Here is a 27,839-nt window from a genome sequence, read left to right on the forward strand (position 1 = left end):
TCTTATAATTTGGCCCCATTTTGGGGGGGGGGGGGGACAGAAACTCAAGCCCTCAGGGGAACATGGGATGGGCCATGAAATAAGGGAATGGGATGGGTCAGATGGACGGAAGGAGAAAAACAGGCCGAGATCAGTTAGATATGCTTCTGGGAGATTCTGGAGTGCTGGAAATGTTCTATGTTCTGATGATAGTTACACAGGTGTGTACATTTGATAAAACTTGTCAAACTATATACCTAAAAGCTGTATATTTGGTCATAACCCAGGCGCCTCAATTTAACACAATTTTATAAAAAGCTCTTAAGCTTTTCTTCCTAACTCATGCATTCTCCCAAAGGGGAAAAACTTTCTCCTGGAGTGTGAAAAAATATTCCTTTTTCTTGCATAAAGCATACACTCACACCCACACATACACAGAAACATAAACAGGTATATAGGGTATCTGTGTTACTCAAATTTCATGGGAGGGATGATTAGGGGGGAAAATGTCTTAAAAGGGCTCCTTAAGGGAAAAATAATAGCAAATAGTTAAGAAACACTCTGCCTGGGGCACCTGGGTGACTCAGTTGGTTAAGCGTCCAACTTTGGCTTAGGTCATGATCTCATGGTTTGTGGGTTCAAGCCCCATACTGGGCTCTGTGCTGACAACTCAGAGCCTGGACTCTCTTTTGCGTGCGCACAAATGCTGCCCCTCTCCCACTCATGCTCTCTCTATCTCTCAAAAATAAACCTTTAAAACAAAAAAAAAGAAAAAGAACACTCTGCCCTAACTCATTGCTACCCCTCCTTCCAAACTCCTCTTCACACTACAATCTGGTCATGGCTTCCATTCTTTTCTTCCAAGGAACCATGTTGCTTTTTTAGGTTTCTTCTATACGGAATAAGCCCTATGTGAATGTTTGTGTGTGTATGTGTGTGCGTGCACACCTACCCATGTGAACGAATTGCAACCATGTACATGTACACATGTGTACACAATGCACACACACACACATATACACACACAAAGTGCACAGACACACTCAGGCTCAGTTGACTTCTATCCATTCTTTAGATCTCAGGTCTCAGCTCAAGCATTCTCCCTGGGGTAAGTGTTCCCTGTCATTTCTCCTACTGTCCTACAAAAATCAGAAACTCCTGTCCTTTTCTTCATTGCATTCATCTGTTCATAATTATATATTTAAGAGTGGAATTATTTGATTAATGTCTCTTTCCTTCTCTAGACTGAAGATCCCTTAAAGGCCTGAGACACGCTCCGGTGCCTGGTGGGAGTCAGGAAATACCGACGGAACCGAGGTGTGGAGTTGCCCTGGCTTCGGGAGGGCTGTCAGAGCCTGGCATGAAGACAACTCCCTGGTCAGCAAGGGCACAGAGCAGCTACGGACTCTGAGCTGAGGCCCTGAGAAGTGGCCTTTCGTGCAGTCAGGGCCCCCCAGGCAGAGTAGCCATTTCTCTCCCCACCCCAGTCACACCCCGTGGTAAGCAAAGGGACACTGACCCTACCACTTTCTGTCAACTAAGGGACGACACAGCCAGAGGTGTAGCACGGGACATAAGACCTTTTATTTCCACACATGACTTTGCTGAACTCAACTGGAAAGGAACCGTGTTTAATACAGTTAACAGATGCATTTTTTTCATCTGTGCTGATCATCATCCCACAAGTTGCTGCTGTGGTGCCCACACTGTCTTGGCTAAATTAATTAGGAACTTCAGATGGTTTGCCTAACGTGGCCTCTCCTGGTTCAGAAGGAAAATTCCATGGAATGTACAGGTTTGTTGCTATAAGGAGGAAAGTCCAAAACACAGAATTGTTGCTTTTTTCCTCCGTATAAGAAAGAAATAGGACTTTTTGAAAGGGATAAAAAGAGAACACAATGACCACTAAGGCCTTGCTCTGACTCAGATAGTTCTGTTTCTATATAAACATGCAAAGAAACAAACAAAGAGAAAAGAGGCCCCATAAATCCACATCCATCAATTCAGCACAGCAGGAAACAAGAGAAGCAGCCCAGAGTCTTGAACTCCCTCCCAGAGTTGGCACTGGTTGCGTGAAAAACTTGAACACTGTTTCTCACAGGATTTAATTATTCCCGCCAGAAAAAAATCAAACTTTCCAGAAAAGAGCAAGGATATCTTTTGTTCCTTATTTGTAAATATGGCTCAAATTCCTTCACAGTGTGAAGGCTGAATAGTTTGCTCTGACAAGTATTTGTCAGACTAACAAAAGTGAATATTCTGCACCTTTCACTTGGGTGACCCCGTAAGATCTAGCGTTGACCCAAGTGAGAGGTTGGTGCCAAGAATAAAAATTATTTATTTGATCTTCAAGCCAACGCAGGTGAGCACGTGACCACCCAAACAATGCATTTTGAATTAAATACAGATTCTTCCCACAAGAGACATCAAAGGTCATGAGCCCATGAGCAGTTTAGAGTTCAAGGTTTTATTGGGATATATCATCTATTAGGCTCTGCCTCATGGGTTTGTTTGTTTGTTTGTTTGTTTTGAAATAATGCAATAGTAGGGCTTTAGGGCAGAGAAACCAGGTTTGAATCTAGTTCTGACATTTGTAAACTAGGTGACTTCAGGAAAGAGATTAACTGCGTCTCAGTTTCCTCATTTGCAAAGTCGGAAGCACAAAACCCGCCCACCTTCAGAAGTGATAAGAAGAACAAAAGAGGGAATGCATATGAAATGTGTGAGGACACAGTGCAGGTGTTCAATGGGTGAATTCCTCAGCCTTTCTATAAGAGCACCGATTCACTGGCTCATTCAACAAATGTGTTTCCAGCACATACTAAATTGTCAAGAACTGTGCTAAATGCTGAGAATACAGTATTTAAGACAGACAAGGTCCCTATATTTACGGAGCTACTAGAGACAGATAGCTAATAACCATATAAGTACTATGTTCAGATTCTGATAAATATTATGTTTTGAAAATATCAGACAGAGTAATATGATAAAGAGTAACTGGAAGAAGATAAGGAGAATATCACAGGGTCTTTAAGGAAGCTTCCTCTGAAAACCTGACATTAATCTGAGGCCTGAATGACAACAGTGGAACCAGTCACCCAGCCTTAGGCAGGAAAGCTTGGTATTTGGGAGGGACAGAGGCAAGGCCAATGGAGCTTTAAGCAAAACAGGGTAGGAAATATTGTTATTCTGAGTAGGGTCCAGATCATGGACACTGTAGTCCATGGGAAGGCATCTGGAACTTATTCTCATTGTAATGGGAAGCCGTTAGAGGATTTTAAGTGCCAGAGTCACTTAATTCACTTAATTCAATTTACTTGAGGGCAGACATAAATACAATTATGATGTATCTGTGAAATGTAAAAATTCTGCCCTGACTATAGTGGAGAACAGCTACTAGAGGATTATGTAAAATAAAGTTCTAATGTAGCACGTTGCCCAGAAATGGGTTTCAACTTGATAGGATTAAGAGGGAAAAAAAGGGGGTGTCCTTTAAGGTTGCGATGTGATACCATGTTTGTGATAGTCGTTAGCCTGCTTCAGATTCTGTGTCTTCCTCTCTCTCTCTGTCCCTCCTCTGCTCAAGCTCTCTCTCAAAAATTAATACACATTAAAAAAATTAAGTGATAGTCACTAGACTGTAGCCTGTGGTCTTGGGGAAGAAATAGAATTATTCCTCCTGGACCCATCTCTTCCTCAGGATTTTAGTGTTCAGATGCTGATATTATATGGCCTTGTGTACAGAAAGGGCCTGCCACGGTACAGGGTCAGGTGCGCAGAAGACAATAAATTCTGGTTTCTCCTCTTCTTCCCTCCTCCCCACTCTGCCTTGAAATGAACCATGGTCTATGGCTATGGAATTCCTAGCAGATGAGTGAAGAGTTGCCAAAGAGAAAGTATAGCAAACAACCGCCCCTAATTGAAAATGCATTCAATGGTTGACTAAACTTTTGAGGCTGGCCATATTTCACACTCCATTCTAGAGTTGTAATGCCCCATGAAAGGTCCCCTGAGCTGGAGGTTTATAGATTTCATCGTTTAAACAAAAGACTCTAAAGAAAAACAGCTCCAGATCCAAAGATGCCACATCAGGTGAGGATTTTGATGGCCGCACAGCTGTTGTTTTGTAGGCAGGGAAGCAAGGAGAGTGGTAGGAGACAACACAGCCACCTGATTAGAAAAGATGCAACTAACTGTTCTCTTTTTCTTGAGGGTCTTGATTCAGACAAAACTAAAAATAAAGTAACAGTTTTGGGTCTCTTGTAACATCCCTGCCCATTTAAGTCTCTGGGAACAAACATGCTCTCACTAAATGGAGAACAGGTAATCCAAAAGGAAGGGGAGGAACTTACCGGAATAAAGACACACTTTTTTTTGAGGAGGGGCTCAAGGGAGCAAGGGGGAAGAGAGAGAGAGAGAGAAGAGAACTGGGGGCTCACCCAGTGCTCGAGCTCATCCAAAGCAGGGCGGGAGCTAACCTGATGTGGGACTTGAACTCACGAACTGTTAAAATCATGACCTGAGCCAAAGTCAGATACTTAACCGACACAGCCACCCAGGCGCCCAAAGACAAACTTTTCAAACAAGCTTGAGATCATATAAAAGTTTAATAATGGACGAAAACATCTAAAACTCAATTCCACTTACAACTGAGGTCAGATTGGAACCCTCCCTGCTTTCCATATTTTTAGGTCCCCTCCCTGCTTCCCAGCAATCCCACTCTGCAGCCTCACTGCCTGATCCAGCCACACCTGGCTCAGTCAGCAGAGCAGAGCGGCAGGGTGAAGCGATGTGGAGCCACGGGGCTAGGTGACCCAGGCACAAAGGTCCCAGATTACTCTACTCCAGTCCAGGAGAGACTTGGAGTAGACCTTATCACTCCCCTAGAGGACCCATGTTCTCTGAAGTTCTTCCAGAAGCAAGTTTTAATACATGTGAAGGTCTCCTCTCATGATGGATTAAGGATTCCATTTAAATGGGGCAACGAGCTCTCCTTTGGGACTGGGAAAGTCTAGAAATGTTCATAAGGGAAAACGGCCCTCAGTCTCTTCAGTCTGGGGTCTGTCCCATCCACAGGCTGGTGGCCCACATCGCAAAACTTTGCAATCCCTGTAAAAAGGTGAAATAAAAGAGATGCATGGTACACGTGGGAAACAGCCACAAAATGATCTGTTTTGGCAAGTAAAGTAGTGAAGTTCAGCAACCACAGTCACTAAGGCTCAGGCGCAAGGCTCTGTCCACATCAGAAAGCAGAAGAAAACCAGGACTGTGACCGAGGGGTAAGCCTGGAATTCCACAGAGAGAAGGGCTCTGAAGACAAAGTAAGGCACTTGACATCATACCGGGGCGGCTCTTGCCAGTCACAGGTGCTAAAAGGAGGTCTGGTCAGAATGTGGGCTCATTTCTTCTAGCCCAACCGAGCAGGCCAATCATCGCCCAGGTCAGCGGGCAAGCCCCTCTGGGAGGTGTGCCCCCCCCCCGCCCCCCCTGCCCAGAGCGCTGTGCAACCACACATACCGCCCGGCAGTTGTACCAGACATGTGCAAACGGCCACAGCAACGTGCCAGGGCGGTGGAAATAAACCTCTAGGACCAGATTATTCAAATGGATTTTTAAGTAAGTGGCGTTATTTCATGGCAAATTGATATCATAAACAAGGAAACAATTCAGTGTTTTCTAGGAGAAAATAATATACGAAGTAATATATCACACAGTTAAGTTATATGGAAAAGCATGATGTTCTCTGTCACCTTCATTCAACCAGCAGTACAATCAAAAATATATCTCTGTATATTCAACCCAACACAGAGTTTGACCTGAACAGTCTTATTGCTTTATGTTAACAATCCTAAGATTCCGTTTGAGTGTTTTTATTACGTGATAAAATGTTATGTTAGACAATTTAAACAATTTATTTTGCTTGCTAGACTTACCAGAATGTTCAATATGCTAATGTGCTTTGTGAATTCCCAAAAGGGGGATAAAGTATACAATAGTTAAAAACTGTTTTGATCACAGAAACTCAGGTCAGGGTATTTTGCTGGACCAGAGAGCTGGAGAACACAACTCTAGGAAAGATTGCTCGAAGAAATTCTGTACTTCTCTAAAACATATGAAAACCACTACACACCCCTTGAGAAACTAGAGTATAAACCTTGTGAAGTATTAGCTTGTGAAATTGAAAACCATGCATCAGATTACCCACCTATCAGGGTGTATAACATTAAGGAGTTAAATGACTGACTGACAATACCTACATGTCATTCACATTAATCAATGAAGATGGACTAAGATCGGTTACATGAGCAAACAAAACAAGGTCTTTAGCTACAGTGTAAATCCACTGCTTTCCCCAAAGCAAACATGCCTTAAGTCAGAGCCCCATGCAAGTGAGTGCATGCTCAGTACTAGAGAACTCTGCCAAAAATAACTTATACTAGGTGCTTTACTATGGAAATAAAACACAAAACTCTTCCCCCAGCCAAGAGTTCCATTAGAAAATGATAAATTCAGCCTCGGCACAGATACAAATGCTCGCCCTTTGTGCTCCCGGCCAACTTTCCTGCTCCGAGTTTCTTTGGTGCTATGCCCACTGCAGACCAAGGAGGTAGGAAGGAAGGGCCTGTCACTCGGACAGACGTGGCCAAGAGGCCTTCTGCAACTTGTCCAGAGCACAGGACCTGGTGAGCCTGTGGCTTGCTGTGTGAATGAGGTGTTCAAATCAGGGCGCAGAGTGAGCCCCTCCTCATACAGCGCTCACTGATTACCCAGGCTGGCTGTGATCTGTGCCCTGTGCACCCTTGAGCTGGTCTCTGCTGCCCCCCTTTCCTTGCCAGTGGGTAAACCAATGCCGGATGGTAAGTGCTGGAAATCAGAGCTATGAGGATCCAAGTCATGTCTCTAGCTTTACTGGTTTCCTGCTCCAGGAAAAGGACTTCTGGGAGAGGATGAGAGTGTAGAAGAAACAAGCAGAGGAATGATCTGTAGCTTTCAAACCGTCTGTCGCCTCCCAAGGGCCCAGATAATAAAGACATAAAGAGTCCGCTGCAAACTGTTTTACAGACGACAGAACAAAACTGGGCTATGTAAGGGTGTTTTGAAGCAGAAAACCAATGCTCTCAATGTCTTCTTATAGCATAGTATATTTTCGTATAAATAAAAGCAACATGACAGATGGTGACTGCACTTACCCTAGTGAGCACTGAGTAATCTATAGAACTGTAAAATCATTATGTTGTACACCTGAAACATTTATATGTTAATACAACATTTATTTAACATTTATATGTTAATTACACTTCAATTAAAAAAGCTTAAGAAACCAATGCATAGATATAAATACATATATCTTTGTATATGCACGTATGTATATGTGCATATGTCATACAAGTAGTCTGGAAGACTATACATCAAAGTGTCAACAGAGCTATGCTTTAATGTATGTCACTTACACTCAATAAAGCTGCTTAAAGTTTTTAAAAATTTTTTTAATGTTTATTTATTCTTGAGAGAGAGCATGAGTGGGGTTGGGGCAGAGTGAGAGGGAGGCGCAGAATCTGAAGCAGGTTTCAGGCTCTGAGCTATCAGCACAGAGCCCAATGTGGGGCTCCAACCCACAAACCGCAAGATCATGACGTGAGCTGAAGTCAGATGCTTAGCCGACTGAGCCACCCAGGCACCCCAAAGCTGCTTAAAGTCAATGCTGATAGTGGTTATCTCTTACTCATGAAAGATTATAGGCAATTATTATTTTTTTTTCCTGCTGGTCTGTATTTTCTAAACCTTCTTAACTCTAGATGCATTACTTTAGCACCAAAAAATATCAAAAAGTTATTTTCAAATACCTTTCACAATTCATTCAACTTTTTTGATGTTTGTCTCCTGAGTTGCACGTTATAAAGTGTTTCCATGTATTTAATCCACAAAACAGCAGAAGGAAATAAGATTATTGTTTCAGAGAGAAGGAAACAGGCTCTGAGATAGTTCCAGAACTCATCCAAAGTCAAAGAGCTAGAAATTAGCAGAACCAAAATGGGAACTCAGATCTCCTCTTCCTAGTTCAATCACTTCTGCCTTCCTTTTCTCACTATTTGCTGCCTCCTATGGTCTAAGCATGTTCCCCTGGCTGCATAAATCCTCCAGCAATATACTTTGTATATAACCAAAGCAGTAGAGCTATTATATAAGATTTAAGCAAAAAGCAACTACTTCATGTTCAAACTCAGTGTTGGTTAAGGGGAGAGAGGCGAAAACCCAAGGTGGGGTTGGAGACCAATGAGGTACCATCAAAGCAATAGTAAACCTCTCCCTCCTAGCTGCTACATCACACTCTTGGCTTCATTTCAACCCTCTTAAGAAAGGGAAGAGGAAACTTGACCAAGATGAGAGCAAAACACTCAGGGAGATAAAGCAAACAAGGAAACGAAGGCTAGAGGTATTTAGACATTGCTGGATTGGAGGTACCTTCATTCCCGCTGCCGCCGCAGGGCCACTGGGGTCCACGGCCTGAATGTGGCATGGCTTACTCCCTCGGACCACAAAGCCCCAACCAACGGCGTCACCGACAATCTGGAGAGGAAAACCACAATTAGCAATCTAGGAGATGGTCCCTGGCAATTTGCCTGTTTTCAAAAGAAAGAAAACCAGTCCAGGATTAAGTATACACCCTGGCATATCTCTTCCCCACTCCATCTGTATCTTCTCAGGAGAACAGAACACTTTGCTTCTATCACAAACACAGGCGCATCTATGCAGAAAAGGTGGCCAAGGGACACCTGTTAGGCAGAAAGAAGCTTCCTCTGTGAGGGCACTACTCAGCAAATAACTGGCCGAATGCCTCTTTCTTAGGCTGCTATGCAAATTAATATCAGGCTCAAATGGAAACAAGACTATGAAAACATGGCTGAAATTTCTCTCCAGACACAATTTCTGTTCCAAGTTTACTCTTTTCCCCAAGGCCCAAAAAGATACTTTCTTGATGATCTTGCTACATCCTTCAAGTCCAAAGAAACAATTTATATTACTAACAGGGGGAAATAGGAAGCTTTTAGCTGTCTTGAAACACAATCTCTACCAAGAAAAGAAAGTGAATAAGTACATAAAGTTCACAATTTACAAAGAGGTGCTAGCCCAAAAGCTGTTTGAAACTGGAGGGTGCCTTTCCCTACAGAATCTTTAGAATTGGCAGTTACATTCCCTGCGCAGGTCCAAGAAAGGTCTTTAATATGTACCCCCACTGAAATACAAATGAAACACATTCACAATCACTAGCAATGCTGGCATTTAAATTTAAGACAAAAAAAAATACTTAAAATTATAATCAACTATTTCTCGATTGCTGGAGACTGAGGACAAGGCAGGGAAGCAAATGCAATTTTCTAAAGTGTTTATTTATTTTGAGAGAGAGAGAGGGAGAGAGGGAGAGCATGAGTTGGGGAGGGACAGAGAGAGAAGGAGACAGAGGATCCCAAGCAGGATCCTGATGAGGAGCTCAATCTCACCAACTGTGAGATCATGACCTGAGCCGAAATCAAGAGTCCACTGCTTAACCTTCACTGGCTTTAGGGTTTACTGGTATTAGTTCATTCTACCTGGTCTCACTTCCAAAGGTATAGTTCACTTTTTCCCCTGGTACAGACATATTTCTGGAGCTTTTTTCACACTGACTGGGCCCATCCTATCTAAACTCCTCAGTGCCCAGAACATGAAGGAGTCCTTGACAAATGTTTGCAGCCTGAACAGGTGTGGAAAGACTTTTTTTTTTTTTTTTTTTTTTTTTTCNGGTAATAAAACAGAAGCTAGAAGGCTGGAGGAAGAGGAGACATGTTTTAAAGAGGATGTTGATGTGGTTTTGTGTAGAGACTGATAGAAAGAGGCTGGAGAAGGAGAGAGGGTGAGGTGCTGTCAAGCAGAGCACTCAGATTCTGTCTGAAGAAAGCCACTGGGGCTGGTAGTTGTAGAAAGAAGGCTGGAGAACCTCCAAGAAGCAGCAGGTGGCCAAGTGGTGCTCACCAGCACACGGTGCTCCCAAATCCTGTGAGGGTATAACTTCGCATTGTCAGAGGCAACATTCCTCGTGGTAGAACGAATCATCCCCTGGTTTTCTTTTTCCCCTAAAGACTCTTCTAATATCTAAAATGATTGTTAGGATTAACTGTAACACAGAAGGAATCATTGGCATTATTTGCACCAGCATTTGCCTTCAAGTCTGTAATGATATTAGACTAAGTAATGGAAATTTTTTTCTTAAGGCCTCATCAAAAGAGTTGAAAATGCTGTATTTATCAAAAATCATGTCAAGTCCTAATGCATTTTAGTGCCTAAGGGTCAAGAAAATCCACCCTTATGGTTATATCCCCGAACAAAAGGAAAACTAGAAGGTTTTCAGTTCTATCCCTCAGCTACACATTGAGACACTGGCATGTTGACATGACACAGAAAACGAGCAGGGGAAAAACCCAAATGGTGAGCCTACCGTGAATGTCTTCCTTGCATATGGAGCTCCGGGAGTGAGGAGTTCTTCCGAAGTGACGGGTCTCTTCAACACTGTAAGACAGACACGAGGTCAAGGTGCAAACCCTTCTGGCCCCTTGATCATTCATTCAGCAGAAATTCACTGATTGCCTCTCATAAGACCATCAGCGAGCACGTGTGGCAAAGATCACTGCCTCACAGTTTATATTCCAGCTGAATACAGTCAAAATATTAGCAAACATGAATAACCCTAAGCCTAACTTACAGAGCCATGGAAAGAAACGGCACAGGGTGAAGGGAAGCCAGATGCCAGTGGATGCCAGTGGTGGGGATAAGGAGAGGGTTGATATTTTTCTGTAAAGAAAAAGTTTTCAGACATGCACAGCCATTGTGCATGACAGTTTGGAAGTTTTTATCAAAGTTAAGTAAATCTCACCTTAGAATCCAAAAAAAAAACAAGAAGAAGAAAAGAAAAAGTTTTCAGGATGCCCAAGTGCCTCAGTTGGTTGAGCGACCAACTTCAGCCCAGGTCATGATCTCATGGTTCATGAGTTCGAGCCCCACATCGGGCTTACTGCTGTCAGCACAGAGTCCATTTGGGTTCCTCTGTTCCCCTTCCTCTGCCCCTCCCCCATTTGCTTGTGCTCTTTCTCTCTCAAAAAGAAATAAATTTTTTTAAAAAAGAAAGAAAAAAGAAAGGGTTTTCTAGTTCTCATAGTTTTTTCTTCAGAATCCTGATACATATTCTCAGGTCAAAGTTAAGAGAAAAACCTGACTCTAGCAGTGTGATAACCATGTTTCAAGAGCTAACATACTGCACACGTCCCACTCACCCAAGCCTCACTTACTTCCTTATCAACATCCCAGGCTGCATGCACACATTCACTGCCGTTCTCCCTGAGCGGTAATACTAGAGAAATGTTCTGCGTACGCAGCATGTGCTAGGCACTCTGCTAGATACTCCGAATATATCCTCTCATTTAATCGTCATGAGTACTATTTAGTTAGGCTCCTCATTGTCCCTATTTTCTTAGTGGGAAAACATACATTTAGAAAAGTTAAATAGCTTTGGGTTGCTTGGGTGGCTCAGTGAATTAAGCATCTGACTGACCCTTGATTTTGGCTCAGGTCATGATCACACAGTTCATGAGATGGGGCCCTGCATCGGGCTCCACACTGATAGCCCACAGCCTACTTGGGATTCTGTCTCTCTCTCTCTCTCACTGCCTCTCCCCTACTTATGTGCTCTCTCTCTTACAGAAATAAATAAATAAATTTTAAAAAATGTTTAAAAGAAAAGAGAGAAAACTTCAATAGCTTTGTTCAAGGTCTCAACCTAATAAGCAGCAGAATCAGGATTCAAACTCGGGCATTTGATGCCAGCACCCATCAGCCATGGTACTCCATGGTTCCTCCCGTGCTACGCCCTCTCTATAAGCAGAAGAAAGGACTCAGCATCCTTGGAAGGTAGTAATGTGTTGGCCTCCTCAGATATCTCTTCTTATCAGCTCGCTGCTGTTGCCTACAAGACAGCAAAGATGGCAGCCATTTCTTGACTTGCCAGCTACCTAAAAACCTGCCCATATGGTAGCCCCTCCTTACCTGTGGGGATACGTTCCAAGGCCCCCAGTGGATTCCTGAAACCACGGGACAGTACTGAACCCTACACACACTACATTTTTTCCTATACATACATACCTATGATGATAAAGCCTCATTTATAAATTAGTCACAGTAAGAGATCAGCACCAATAACCAGTAAAAAAAAAATAGAACGATTATAATAATACACTGTAATAAAAGTCATGTGAAGTAGTCTCTCTCTCTCTCTCTCAAAATACCTCATTGTCCTGTACTCACTGTTCCTGTGATGAAGTGAGGTGATAAAATGCCTATGTGATGAGACAAAGTGAGGCAAGTGACAGAGCCTAAGGCCACTATTGACCTTCTGACACTATATTAGAAGGAGGATCATCTGCTTCCAGGTTGTGGTTGACTTGGATAAGTGATCCCACGGAAAGGCAATAGGGCGACCATGGTAATGAACTTCATCCATCCATCCTGTGCTCACTAAGCACTGGAGAGGGGACTGCTACAGCGTTCCAGAGAAGCCAGCAAATGGGAAGCCAGGGACATCCTAACCCAGTTATTCAGAGATCATGAACTTGGGGGTCACAAAGAAACTGGAGGGGCCATGGCCAGGCCCCTAACCCGGCAAAGTGTGAGCCTCCAATTCCCTTTGCTGGCAGCATTCAGAGGTCAGATGCCAGTCCTGGAGCACGTGTGCAGTAGAAAAAGAAAAGGCAGCGTCTAGGGCGAGACCTAGATGACCCACCAGGTAGCTTGGCCCTAACAAACACCCTCTCAGTTAAAGGCAGTGAAGGGCTTCTTGTTTAGATGACATGACCAGGATGATTACTTTTACTTTCAGGAAGCTCATAAAAGAGAAAATGAATTTATGTTCCTCCCCAAAAAAAGAGAGTACATCAAATATCAAGAGAAGGAGCTCTCAGATGAACCGGATGTAAGAGAAGAGAGCCATGGATGAGGACTGAGACCTTCCAATTCTCTGTCCCACATCTACCCCCCATAATCCTGTCTGGGTATATGAATTTGGATATAGAAATCACACATACTGTAATATTTGACAGTCTGACCACTTATTTTAATACACATTCTCTTTCTTGTTACTGAGGTATAATGACATATAAAATTACATTAGTTTCAGGTTATAACATAATGACTCAATATATGCATATGTTTTGTGCAGTGGTCACCACAATAAGTCTAGTTAACATCCCTCACTTCACATAGTTACGACTTTCTTTTCTTGTGATGAAAACTTTTAAGATTCATTTTCTTAGCAACTTTCAAATACACAGTACAGTATGATTAACTATAGTGACCATGCTGTATATTATTTATAAATAAGTCCCAGGACTTATTTATTTTATTTTTAAAATTTTATTTATTTTGAGAGAAAGAAAGAGAGTGAGGGAGAGTGAGAGCAGAGGAAGGGCAGAGAGAGAGAATCCCAAACAGGCTCTGCATGGTTAGCACAGAGCTTGATGTGGGTCTCAAGCTCACAAGCCCCCCCAGATCATGACCTGAGCTGAGATCAAGAGTCTGAGGTTTAACTGGGGCGCCTGGGTGGCTTAGTCGGTTAAGCGTCCGACTTTCGCTTGGGTCATGATCTCGCGGTTCGTGGGTTCGAGCCCCGCATCGGGCTCTGTGCTGACTGCCACTCAGATCCTGGAGCCTGTTTCAGTCTGTGACTCCCTCTCTCTCTGACCCTCCCCTGCTCACGCTGTCTCTCTCTCTCTCTCTCCTAGAAATAAATANTCTCCTAGAAATAAATAAAATATTAAAAAAAAAAAAAAGAGTCTGAGGTTTAACCGACTGAGCCACTCAGGCACCCCAGGACTTATTTATTTTAAAACTGGAAGTTTGTACCATTTGACCACCTTCACCCAAACTCTGGCAACAACCAATCTGTTCTCTATATATATGAATTCATTTTTTTCTTTTTAGATTCTACACATCAGTGAGACCACCCATTTGCCTTTCTGTTTGACTCATTTCACATAGCATAATGCTCTCAAAATCCATCCATGTTGTTGCAAATAGCAGGATTTCCTTCTCTTTATGGCTGAGTAATATTCCATTGTGTATAATTACACCTCATCTTCTTTATGCATTCATCGATCAATGGACCCTTAGTTTGTTTCCATGTCTTGGCTATTGTAAATAAATGCTGCAATGAACATGGGGTGCAGGTAATATTTCGAGTTAGTAATTTCCTTCCCTTTGGATAAATACCCAGAAGTGGAATTGCTAGATCACATGGTAGTTCTATTTTTGATTCTTTGAGGAACCCCCATACTGTTTCCCATAGTGGCTGCACCAGTTTGCATTCCCAGCAACAATGCATGAGGGTCCCTCTTCCCCCACACCCTTGCCAGTACTTGTTATTTTTTATCTTTTTGATAACAGCCATTCTAACAGGTGTGAGATGATAGTTCATCATGGTTTTGACTCACACTGTATTGTAATATTTGCCCACCATACCAATAAAATAAAATAAATTATACATAAAAATATTGACTTTAATACACATTCTCTTTCTTCTGTTTGAAGAGATAGAAACCTTGAAGCCCAGGGATTATGTTTTAGCTGTCTCTTTCTGAATCCTTGGGAAGTTATTTACTCATCACAAGGACACCAAGCATGGTAATATCTGTACTTCTTTTTTTTTTTTTTGGGGGTCTGGCTTAGGACATTTATACACAGTACTAAAAATATATACCCAGATGTAAATATAATGATTAATTCATTTATTTAATAATTTATTTAGACCTCTGAAGGTCTGTTTATTTGTTTGAGGAAAAGGAAATCTCACATGAACTCACTGCACCTTGGGAACCCTCTTAAGAGTGAGGGAGAAGCTTGTCAGAATATGGGTAAGAGGTAGGACTTACAAACCACAATTAGGACAATAGAGACAACCACAATGGAGACCCAAAAAAGGCAACCTGACCTTTCTTGGCTGCCTGCTTATCGGTAAATGGTTCCCTCTGAGACAAGGCATAAGGAGAAAGAGGAAACAATACAAACCCACCTCTCGGAATGTAGATGTGTAGCTCATTTAAGTAATTACCACTCTGTTCTCATTCTACTATTGTATGCGGTGGGAAGCATGCAAAATGGCTTTAGCATAGCTGACCCTTTCCGGAAACTGAACTCTTTTGCTTCTAACTTTAGATACACCTGTCAGATTTTGATCTTTGTTCTAAGAATATAGCTCTCCTTTCTCATTCTACCTTATCACCAGTGTTCTATTAATTGAAAAACCTGGTAGCATATGGGGGTTCAATGATTTTCCAGCCAGAGTCAGTGTGGAAGTAAGTTTCTTCATTCATTTGCTGCAGTTTACGACTCTAGTCTTACAGCTAATCATCCAGAAGGTAGCAAAAAAAAAAAAGATAGAGTAAAATACCCTCTTGCTTAGATAACGGCATGAGATAATAGAGTTTTCTCTTAAAACCCTTTGAACAACATCTATTTGTCCTTATTCTCACTAATACATGCTTCCCACCTCCCATCACAAAGAAATGATATGTTCACTGAGGGAAGGAGTCATGACTTTTCATCTTTGAATCCCCAAATCTGGTGATGAGGGAAAAACAGGAGCAAAAGGAATGAATTCCCTTCCCTGAAGGTGATATACTGAACCGAGGGTGAACAGGGCACTAAACAAATGGAGTCAAGGGTGTTTTCAAGGCAATGCTTATTACCATGATGGACCACGCAATCAAATCCTAGGAAAGAGGTGGGTATGGGACTTTGAGAAGGTGGTAGTATCTGTGAGTTACAGGTTCCCGTGGGCTGAAGAACTGATTGGGTCAAGGAAGAACTGTTTCCAAGCACAAGCTCATCAACAATCTTTGTGCCTAGATTTCTTTTCTCTTCTTCTTTTTTTTTTTTCCAGGATGCAAAAGCCATGGAGGCTGATGAGTAGATTTTGAAACTGCAAGGCATCAGGTGTCATTTCTGGGGATAGCTGGGTTTTGCACAGATCTGTGCTTCTTCCTTGGGGGTTCTGGGGCCCCAAAGACCTTTGCATCTCCTCAAATCCTCTTCAGGACAGAGGAGCTTCTCCCAGCTGCTGGGACTGCGGATACCTTCAACTGTCCTTGGAACGACCTCTGAAGGGAGCTGCCTTGCCCAAGGTCATGCCCTCCTCCCAGGCGCAGCCAACATCTAAAGACTGGTTAACATTAGGGGTTACGAGAGTTGAGTCCCAATTTGGGAAAATTCTGAAGGGCCACCCCATCTCCAGAGCTCCCCCTGGGGTCAGTGCAGCCCAATTCTCCCTCTGCCCAAATCTGTGCGCTTCCCTTCCATTCACCGGGACTTGGCCCCATGAGCACGCGGTCACAAGATTCCCACGCACTAGCCTCCCCGACTGAGAATCTGCTTCCCAGGGAACGCAGCCTGCGCGTGTCCCAAGTCCCCCACAGTCACGGCTGCCTTCCGGCCACTCACCGGACTTGGGATTGCAGAGCACAGGAGGGCTGCTGCTGAGGGTGGGGCTGCTGCTGAAGTAGCCACTGCTGCCGCAGCTGCTCATGCTGCTCCTCCGCACCGCAGACACGATCTTGATCTCCTTGCTGGGGCTCACTGTGCGGGCCGGAAACACACACAGTCATGAGGGTGGCGGCCTTGGTTCCCTAGCGCACGCGGGCTTCCAGCCACCAGACACAGCAGGCGCGTCACACGTGCCAGAAAAAGGCACCCTGGCCTTGGCGTCAGAGGAGCAAGAATCTGAGTGGCAGCCTCCCACTCACTAAATAGCATCACCGTGGCCACTTGCCTCAGTTCTCTGGGTCTCAATTTCCCGAGCTGTGAAGTGGGAATAATGCAGTCTGATCGGTACGAGGAGTGGGTTATACAATGTACGTGAAAGCACTCAGCCGTATAAAACGGTATTTCAAGAATGACCAAGCCCATGCTAGGCAGTCCCTGGAAGGGGGTAAATTAACTGCCAGCTATACACGTACTGGATTAACAGTAATAATAAATGCCTCTTGATCTAATAGCAAGTCATGAATCACCCAGAGCCACGGAAGAGGGAGATTAACACACATTAACACGTATTTCGGCCCTGGCAGTGTATGTGAGGCAGCAGTTTAGTGATCTGATCTGGTTCTGTTTGCCACAGAGCTGGAGTCTCTCAACAGGGAGAGGAGAAGGTGTGTGTTCAAACGAAAGAAGCCATAGAGAGTATCCTCCTTAGTGCCTGGAACATGGAAAGTGCAAAATAATTACCGGCTTTTATGGTGACTGCAGCCACTATATCCTCTTTCTCATCAGTGTCAGTGTTCGGGTCTATTGGGCCCACAAGAAACCGGCAAACCTTAGTGCCGGTAAGAATGTGAACAGTTACTCTGCATTCGCCCTGAGGGAACACGTGATGCGTGTGTGTGTGTGTGTGTGTGTGTGTGTGTGTGTGTGTTTGCAGGGAGGAGAGAGCGTAACATAAGACTTTGAGTTAAGACACAACTTCTATGAGAGCCAGCTCTGTCCACCACTTTCTAATGGTGTGACCTTGGGTAAGCCCTTCCATTGTTCCAAGCCTCAGTTTCTCCATCCACAAAATGGAGATATGAAAAGTGCTTCCTCTTTAGGGTATTGTGAGAATTAATAAAATTCAGGCACATAAGCTTAGCTCAGTGCCAAGGGCACAGAAAGATCTAGATACAGCTGCAAGAACTCTTGCATCTATAAAAACTGCCACCTCCCACAAATGACCACATTTTCAAGACACACATTTTCATTGTGCCTGGAGTTTCAGGTGAAGCCCAGAATTTCCAAACCTTAGGCCAACCAGGTCCTTGAGTCAATGCCAAGTTTTCAGAGGAGTTGAAGATATCCCTTTAAGTACCTCCTCTTCTTCAAATGACACATCAAGTTAACCTTTTCCAGATGAGTGGGGTTATCTTTGTGAACGTCTGTCAGCATCATTTCTGTCAAGGCTCAATGTAAATATCAGACTGTTTGACCTTCCATGTAACATCCTAGACTTTAGGAGCTCCTGTGTTTGCTTTTCACAATTTTTCTTTGTTCTGGGTCACCGCTTCATGACAGGTTGACAATCAGCTGTCTTTGATTTGTCTATGCACTCAGAAGTCTTTATTCACCATTAAAACATAGAGTTTTTCAGTGCTATGATTTTGAAAACTGGGTAATTAATGATATATAAGAATTGCTTATCAATGAAAAGTAAGGTAAAATGAGAGCTGAAGAGGTCTTGTATAATGCAAATACTTAATTTTATAAAACGATCGTCATGACATCTAAGTGGACAGCCCAGGAACACTTTGGTCATGTCGGGTTTCCCCGACCCTACCCCCACCCCATACTTTTTGGTTATGAATAAATAAAAATGTGCTGGAGAAAATAATTTCACAAAGGTGAGATATTATCATACTGTTTCTCAAAAGACAAATGCATGTGATCAGGTACACGGTGAAACGGACATACCGGACATAAAACTAGTAGATTTCCGATTGTCATGGCTCTGCTTCCTCAGGCAGAAGGGGCTGTCGTGAGTCTCCTGGGAAGAGGGGGACTTCTCATTGAGCAGCTCCATGAGTCTGCGCCTCCGCCGGAAGTTCATTCTGAACTGGTAGAGAAGGTTGCTGTCCACAAATGGGTGCTTGTTGGACACTGAAGAGGAGAAACAACAGAGCATGACTGGCATCCTGGCCCCTGAGCCCTGCAGCCAGAAGACTCCATCCAATGGGGGCAAAAGTCTTAAGAAAGAGTTTAATTCTACAGATGCTGTATCAGCTTGTAATCCGCACATGGTCCCATGCACTTTAGAAATTTGCTAATCAATTCCTCAGGGGAAGCTTTGCCTTACCTCACCCCTGACCTAAGTCAGACTTTTCCTGGTATTGCTTCAGCCCCTACTGAACCTCCATCTGAGCCCTCCAACTGCACCTGCATTGTTCGTTCACTTCTCTGCCTTTGCCACTCACCTCTAGGCTCTCTGGGGCAGTGATCATGGCTTCATTTAGCCTTGCGTCCCCAGTACCCTGCAAAGTGCTAGTCCCATAGCAACATGTCCATTCATTTTTTAACTTTTTATTTTGAAATAATTATAGACTCAGAGAGTTGCAAAAATAATAGAGACTCCATACCCATTTGTTTGTTTGTTTGTTTGTTTTGGTGGTAGGGGGGAGCACATCTCTTTCTCCCAACTAAGTCACTCTGCTTAAGGGCCCATACTGTGTCTTAATCATTCTGGCATTTGAAATCCTAGACTACCATGTGCTTGGCTCAGAGTAGGTACTCCATAAAAGTCTGGCAGTGAATAGTCTGTGACGGGTAGAGAAGCAGCTTATCCAGAACACACCTAACGTTAACCTGTTTAGTGGCTAGTCTATACCACTTCCCCCTATACCAATCTGTGGGCTCATGGGATGACCCTCCTGGGTCAGCAAATGCAGTCCTGGGTAGTAGCTATCTTTATCATGCCCATTTGCTATGAGTAATTCTCCTGGTTACATGAATATCAGAGTCTCAGAAAGGTGGATTCCTATTAAGAGAGTCCACTGCCAACATTTAACTTAATGATTCATATGGGTGTTTCACACTTTTTAAATGGTGATAAACTAGTCACTTTGGCTAAGTGTATGGAGTTGGCCACAAAGACAAATATACTTAATTCAGTGGTAGTTCTGCATGTTCTTAATAAATAACGCATCCTTGGATTTGGGAGATGCTGAATGCATCTTGGACCAAGAGATAAGCCAATTACACTTTGATATGATATCTACAAAGAGTGGTTCTTTTGTGGTTAGTCAAATTTTTATATACATTTACTACATTCAATAATACTATAATAAAATTTCGGAGCAAGTTATTTATTCCTGCCAAACTTTTCTGAGTTTATTAAGATTTTTTAAATCTTCAAGTTGACTTTGGCAATAGTATCTTAAATTACAACCTGAAAACACACAGTTCTATATACATTTGTTAACATCTACTGTTTTCTCTTTGGACTGTGAATTATACAAAATATTGGCCCTGCTAATAAATAAATCCAGAAAAAAATTCTGAATCCAAACAAATTCCATAATAGCTAAAAGTACTTTAAAAAGAATTTTTTAAATGTGTATTTATTTTTGAGAGAGACAGAGAGATAAAGCATGAGTGAGAGAGGTGCAGACAGAGAAGGAGACACAGAATCCAAAGCAGGCTCTAGGATCTGAGCTGTCAGCACAGAGCCTGACGTGGGGCTCAAGCCCACAGACCGTGAGATCATGACCTGAGCTGAAGTTAGACACTTAACAGACTGAGCCACCCAGGTGCCCCTAAAAAGTTTTTAATTGAAGTGGAAATTTGACTATCAATTTAATCGCCTCACCGACCAAGGGATGAAGTCATCCCTGTTCTCCATTCTCTACCTCCCCAGCTCTCAGCTACTTATGGTTCGGAGGATAAACTGAGCATCTAAAGTAAGATAAAAAAGGTTATATTTAAATAGTCCTTACTCATCATATTCTCTCTCCAACAGTATAAATGACCTTAAACATGACCAGGGAAAACAAAAACTAGATGAGATCATAGACCACACTTGTTTAACATAATGCAAGCAGATTGTAAGAACTCAAACAATTATACCTTTATTTTTTCACAACCACTGTTGTTTTTACAGTTACCAGCATGTACTGAGAATATATTGCCATTTGGCTTCTGGGAATTCAATTTTATGATGCACTATATTTAACGCCCCACTTCAATTTTCAAGGACTTATTTGGATTTTAGTGCCTGAGGAGAAGCCACATTGTGAACTGAGGATCTCCATGTGTTCATGCCCCAGCTGTGTGACCGGCGGAGCTGGAGTCCAATTCTCTCAGAATAGAAATGTGACAATTGCATGTGTCACTCGCATTATTTTCAATGAATTATGTTACTTTTAAAAAGGTTATTTTTCTCTCTCTCTCATTAAAAGTTTAATGACATGAACATTGAATACCGTGCATTTGCTTTGTTTGTGAGTGTAGCCTTAGGAGAAAACAGATAATCATAGTTATAAACGCTTAAAGAGCACAGGTAGAAGCCATATTACAGCATCAATCAGTCACACATGGCATCCATTCATTTATCCAACAATGTGAGCACCTACTAAGTGGCGCACACTATCCCAGCCATCCATCTTAGCGTGGCAGCCGGAATGTGATGAGCTCTGCTTATCCTTTCAAGCCCATACTAAAGTCTGCTTCATATAATAACAAAACAAGTACGCTGGGACTTTACTGAACATTTTCTTATGCTGAATAACTTCTAGAAATTAGTAGCATGCAATAAAAAGCAATTGTTCTAGGATCAGATGACCTCATTGTTGATCCCAGTTCACCAACTTGACTAGCAGAGTGATTTGGGCAATTCACTAAACATTTTAAGTTTGCACAGCTTTGCTGTGAAGAAGAAATGGGATAATTGATGTGAAAGATTCGGAATGTCATCTGAAATCTACTGAAATCTAGTAGTTTAAGTCTTCTTGCTCTTAGACTCATAAAGATTGACTTCAGCCTTTGGGCAATTAAGTTTCTGCACAGAACCTGTTTCTTCTGCCTTTTCTGCCCTTCTTTCAAAGAACACTTCAAATATCTTCCACACATTCTGTCACCTTTTCACTCATGAAAACTATAAAATCTTAACCAGATATCCAGATCTAGATTGGCAACTGTCCCACTGGGAGAAGTTTAAATCTCAGAAGAGAAGAAAACAAGAAGTAGGGAATAAATTGACACAGGACATTTTAGGAAGTAACTAGATTAAGAAAGCCATGTGTATAGCCATAAGCTACATATGTAGAGTCTCAAGAAATAAACAATGGCTAAATGACATATAGTTTATATTCCAGAAAGAGAAAAGAGTTGACTCTTTCTACACTTTAACATGACATTCTCTATATTAAATACAAAAACCATTTGCTACATAGGAGGCTTGCTTTTTGCTAAACACAGAAGAAATTACCTAAACTCNTGGAGACTGTTCCCATTCTTCACTTCGCAGATCCTGACACTATACAGGACTTTTATTCAGAGTAAATGTGGTGTCATGAACAATTTGATAAATTTCATTCTTTGCTCCTTGAGAATATGAAGCTCTAAACTGGAATAAATAAGAGAGGATATTCAAAGTGGACATTCATTATCTAATATTATTAAGGGAAAAGATGGGATTCAGAGTTAGAGAGGGAAAGGTGAGGACCTGAGGTCTGGGTGGGGAAGACACTATTTTGGAACAATGCCGGGAGTGTCTGACCACAGCAAACCCCCTCAGGCATAAGGTTGCTCTTAAGAATGTAACAGACACCACCTACTCCCACTCAGGTTCCTCTCAGGAATTTGAAAAAAAGACCTAACTAAAAATAAGTAGTAGACTCATTAAAGTATGACCTACAAGGAAGGTATGGCCACAGACCGCCCCTCATACAATGGGAACAAGCCAAACAGGAATGGACAAGGCAGCACCTAGAGTTATCAAGTCATTAAGTGTAGGACCTGTGAAGGAACAAGGGGAAGGGGGTGGCTGACCAGAATCTTCTAAACAAAGACCCTTGCCTATAGTCACAGGCATTCACTTACAAATGTCCATTCTCTGTAAAGACAGCTTTCATACTATTCTTCCTTTCTGATCTTATACTCAAAGAAACTTTCGCCTGCTGCTTATTATATTTTGTCTCCACCTCTTCATTCTTCAAAGAAGTGAGACCATGAATCCTGGGTATTGAGGTAAAAAAATTACAATTGCAGTTATAATTGAAAAGTGATAATTATTGACTCATTCAATTTATAATTCCTGGGACTTATGAAGACTTCCCTTTTATACTGGTGGCATTCCCAAGGGACTTGACTTGGCTAGGTATCAAATCAGACATAAAACAGAAGAAACAGTCACAGCCAGAAAGCTGAAGCCATGTAATACCAGAGGATCTAATTGCTTAGGAAAGTGGGGGTTCTAGAGGCACTAAGCTCACAATGTTGTTGATATTTGATAAAATAGATCCTGATTCACTGCGTCCCTTTACTTTTCAGAAAGCATGAAGGAAATGGCATGTAATCTACCAAAGTAATAAAGTGACATAGTTGAAATATATTCTTCTTTTTGTGGCTAATGTGGCTACATCTTTCTAAGTTATTAGGATGATTTTGTTCAAACACGAGATTTAAAAAAGTGATTATCCGGGCACCTGCTAGCCTCAGTTGGTTAAGTGTCCAATTCTTGATTTTGACTCAAGACTCACGAGTTCAAGCCCTGTATCAGGCTCTGCACTCTCAGCATGAGGCCTGCTGGGGATTTTCTCTCTCTCTCTCTCTCTCTCTCCCTCTCTCTGTCCCTCCTCCACTCATTCTCTTTCTCTCTCTCTCTGATAATAAATACACTTTTTTTTAAAGTGATTATCTACAAGAGGGGAAATTGGCTTCTACTCTACTGACACATATAATCTAAAGATGAATATAAACATTTATCATCTTGAAACCTATAAACTCAGCTGAATATAGAAGACGTTTTAAGCTACTTGTCTAGTTGAAGGGCGGAAGGTCCCGTACTTTCATACATCCTTGAAATGTTTTCTGGCAAATGACCTAACACAACAGGTGCCATGAAGTAAACTGAATCCAGCAGTGTGATGAGGGAGGGGGAGGGAAGTGAGGGGAGAGTATGTGCAGACACCAACTGCTCCCTGGATGGCACTTCATCAAACCTTTTTAAAAGATGGTCTTGGGGGTGCCTGGGTAGCTCAGTTGGTTAAGCATCTGACTCTTGATTTCGGCTCAGGTCATGATCTCATGGTTTTGTGGGTTCAAGCCCCGTGTCGGGCTCTGCAGTAACTGTGTGGAGTTAGTACAGAGTTGTTAGTGTAGAGACTGCTTGGGATTCTCTCTCTTATTCTTGCAAAAAATAAATAAATCAACTTAAAAAAAATAAAGGGTGGTCTTGGCTCTGGGACCCGTAAGCAACTTAGCAGTGTAAAAAGAGGCTTAAGCAGAGGGGAGATAAGGATGATGACCATCACAGTTAAGAAGAAAGCTCAGCAAGGACAAGGATGTGGGACCATATTATACATGCAAAGTGGTGTCAAACCAAAAAGGTCTTCAAGGTCACCCGAAAGCGAGGAGACCCTCACCAGCTGCCATAATTAGCATCATCATCATTACCCTCCACAGTGACACGACACCATGGGTGTGGCTCACCCTTCTCCCCGGGTACCATGGTGGTTGAAAGATCATTCTGGGACATCAGGGCTGTCACTCTATCCTACTCACTTGCTCCCTTGCCTCCTACTGATCCCTGTACCTCCTCCCAAAAGGACCACTGAGCACCTGCAGACCTTGCCTCATACTGACAAGCCTCAAGGATAAACAGATGGCAGATCTAGTCCTCAGACTCAGTGCTTCTAAAAGGCTAATGGGTTCTCCATATGAAAATACTGCACCCTCGCTACCAACAAGACCAAAGCTTTCAGTTGTCGAACGCACCCAGGGAAGTCTTTGCACCCTTTGGGTCTCCCTGCTCTTGCTAATTCATAGTCCTTCAGAGTCCAAGCATCTCAAATCACTTAGTATATTGCAGATTTTAAAAGCTGTCGGGGTGCCTGGGTGGCTCAGTCAGTTAAGCGTCCGACTTCGGCTCAGGTCATGATCTCACGGTTCATGGGTTTGAGCCCCGTGTCGGGCTCTGTGCTGACAGCTAGCTCAGAACCTGGAGCCTGTTTCAGATTCTGTATCTCCCTCTCTCTCTGACCCTCCCCTGCTCACGCTGTCCCTCTTTCTCTCTCAGAAATAAATAAAACATTAAAAAATTTTTTAATAATAAAAGCTGTCAAAACTTTAAAAAATATTAATATCATGCTTTTTAACCATTTGTTTGGCGGAAAGCAAGAACTGAGAACTAACTACAACAGAAGGTTAAAGCTTTTTTTTTAAATCTGAGCTCTAGTGAAGGTTGTAACTACCCATCTCAAACCATCCTAAAGGGGATGCGGGAGTTCAAAGAGCCATGTTTCCCAAAGGAGCAGAAGTCCTTGATTCAAGAACTTTGAGCAATTGTATTTAAGTGCCTCTGCCATGTAAGGACAGTGCTAGGCGCCTGGAATATAAAACTCTTCAAAAGGCAATAACAACAGTGAGTCAGAGAACTAAAATAATTACTTCCTGAGCACTGACAACAAACAGTTAGAAGAGGATATGAAAACAGGAAATTGGTTTTAGGGTATAAAGTCCCATTAGCTGATAATTCTAAAACAAAACACTTCACAGTCATAAGGCTAGAACCCAATCACACCAATTTAATTGATTGAAAGGAGGTGAGGAACAAGGCTCAAAGTAAGCCTTTTACTAAGATAGCAGAAAAGAAGAAAATCAAAACATGGCATCGCGACTGTGTATGTTTCTGCAGCTTCCATGTCTTACGGCCAGAAATGTAATGGTAATGAACAGATGGCAGCTCAAATTATACTTTATTCTTCGCTCTGCATCATTAAATAATAGCTGGGTGCATTCCAAGGACTAGAACCTTTGTTAGTGATAAAACCCAGAACAAAGGGTATGTTTTTCAAGAGACAAAATCATACCATGAGCACGTACAGGTCTAAAAGCAAAATTTATTTTGTCCAGGAAATGGAGTATCTCACTTACAAAAGTCAATGAAAAGATTTTTTAATCTGTTCTAGATCTTTTGTGCTTGTTGGCATAAATCCAAAGGCCTAATGATAGCACTTCAGCATTGATTAACATGTATACATTCATCACAGAGTATGTATAACACACCGTGTCAGGCCAGCATGGATGAAGCCCTCACACTTATATGAAGCTCTACTTGCCCAAGGCATCTGATGCTGAGGATATTGATAACAATAACGAGGGTAAGAATTGGCTAGTATGTGTTGAGTGACAACTGTGTGTAGGGTCCTATGCTTAGCACATGCATGATTGTATCATTCAGTGCTCATAGTAGCACTATGAGAGAGCTGTTATGATTATTCCCATTTTACAGATGAGAAAAGAGGATTACACAAGGTAAACTTACCCATGGTTCCATAGTTATTAACTGGAAGGTCTAAGAAAGAAACACTGACAGATTAACTCTGGAACCTCATCCCGTAATCTCCTCACTAGACTGTCTCCCATCCAAAGAGATAACAATGCCAAATGAGGAGGTAAATAAGCTTACACACACACACACACACACACACACACACACAACAGAATCTGCTTTTCTCTCATTTATTCCTGTCTTTAGTTTACAGAAGGCAATTTGGATGGGTACGTTTTCCACAAAACTCTTCACCAGGCCAAAACGTTTATTACCTTGGAATTGCCTATGGAAAGGACAGAACAATGACGTAGAAAATACTTGCTTTGGTCTCAGATGGCCCTGGGTTGAACACCAACTTCACTCTTGGTTTGTTTTTGTTTTTTTTTTAAATGATGAACTGCATTGTATTTGTCCAAATAATACGGATGATTTTTTTCCACTTTCCATTTTACTCAGTCTGAGAAAACACTGCCAGAATCTCCAAGATTATTCATCTTTGATACTCATGTTTTGTCCAGTGCCAGATGCCTGATCTTTACTAAGTTACTTAACTGCCCTGGGTTTCAATTAAATTCATCTGTAAAATGAGTTGAAGAAATAATTAAACAACATAAGTAAAAAAGCCTGTTATAGTTTTTGGTCCTTAGAGGCACACCATTAATGTTGGCTGTGTGTGGGTTTCCTTGAGGGCCCAAGGCGTCAGTCCCCAAAAGTATCTTTCCAAGGTATAAGCCTTTGCAGAATTCAGCCACATAGGGGAAGAATCTGAAAGCAACTCTAGGTGGTCTGGAAGAAAAGGAGGCATCCAACCTAAACCAGATCAATTCAGTAGGGCCAACAACAGGGAGAAAGGTACCCAGTATGATGCTAGAGGTACCCAGGAACCACAGTGTGTGAAAACCCATCGAAGCCCGGTTCCCAGATGGCAATTTCTAACTCTTCCCAGAAAGGCTACCACAGAACCTGCTGGCACTTTACTGTAGAGTAATTTATCAGGTGTTCCTTCTGAGACTGTAGAGTATGGTACCTTCAAAGTAGGAAGGAGTGGACATTCAAAAAAGAAAGAAATCAGTGGTGAGATTTAGTGTTTTTTTAAAAAAATTGTCTTCCTATATTTTCTATATCATTGATAATTGTATCTACCTTTTCTTATACCAAAAAGGAATATAGATACAGGAAAAATCTTGCCTACTTTTTAATAAATAAACTTAATATTTTGAAATCACTTTAGATTCATAGAAGGGCAGCAAAGAGAATACAGACAATTCCCATCCACCCCAACAGTCCCCTAATATTAAGATAATCATGGTGCAGGGGTCTAAAGTAAGACATTAACATTGGTACCCTTCTTTTTCAAATCTCACTTAGAGCCACAAGGAACTCTGTGTGTGGACAAAAGAAAAACACTATTCCTTGGAGGCCCATGTTTCACAGGGAAGGTCCCATAGTTACTTAATGAAAAAGACCGTTGTCCTTATGGATGACAATGCTGGCTGCTTGTCCAAAACACACTCTCTCTTTCTCCTCCTTTATTATTTGCTCAGGGCAGCAGTGGGCCTGGGTAAAGGCACTAGATTCAATGACTGTCTTCCACCAAGGGGTGACTGTGTGACACAGTTCTGGCCCACGTGATGTAGGTAAAATTCTCTGGGAGAGGCAACCTTTCCTAAAGAAAAAGCAAAGCAAAGTCATGCTAGGTGACAGCTCTCTGCCATTCTATCTTCTTCCCACCTACAGTGCAGACATGAGGCCTGGCGTATGCTGGGAA

General features: G+C 42.3%; 1 protein-coding gene across 1 annotated transcript in view; it reads right to left on the reverse strand.

Annotated features, from left to right (window-relative positions):
- DEPTOR (DEP domain containing MTOR interacting protein) overlaps nt 1-27,839 on the reverse strand; it is a 93,280-nt gene that overhangs the window by 21,825 nt on the left and 43,616 nt on the right. The window contains exons 5-8 of the mRNA XM_077764857.1: nt 18,496-18,681; nt 16,498-16,632; nt 10,454-10,524; nt 8,443-8,547 (exon numbers count right to left, since the gene is read on the reverse strand). Coding sequence (XP_077620983.1) covers nt 8,443-8,547; nt 10,454-10,524; nt 16,498-16,632; nt 18,496-18,681 — 497 coding nt within the window. The remainder of the gene's footprint in view (nt 1-8,442; nt 8,548-10,453; nt 10,525-16,497; nt 16,633-18,495; nt 18,682-27,839) is intronic.

Source organism: Crocuta crocuta, unplaced genomic scaffold (genome assembly GCF_008692635.1).
Source record: "Crocuta crocuta isolate KB4526 unplaced genomic scaffold, BGI_CrCroc_1.0 scaffold260, whole genome shotgun sequence".
In the NCBI taxonomy this organism is placed as follows: domain Eukaryota; kingdom Metazoa; phylum Chordata; class Mammalia; order Carnivora; family Hyaenidae; genus Crocuta; species Crocuta crocuta.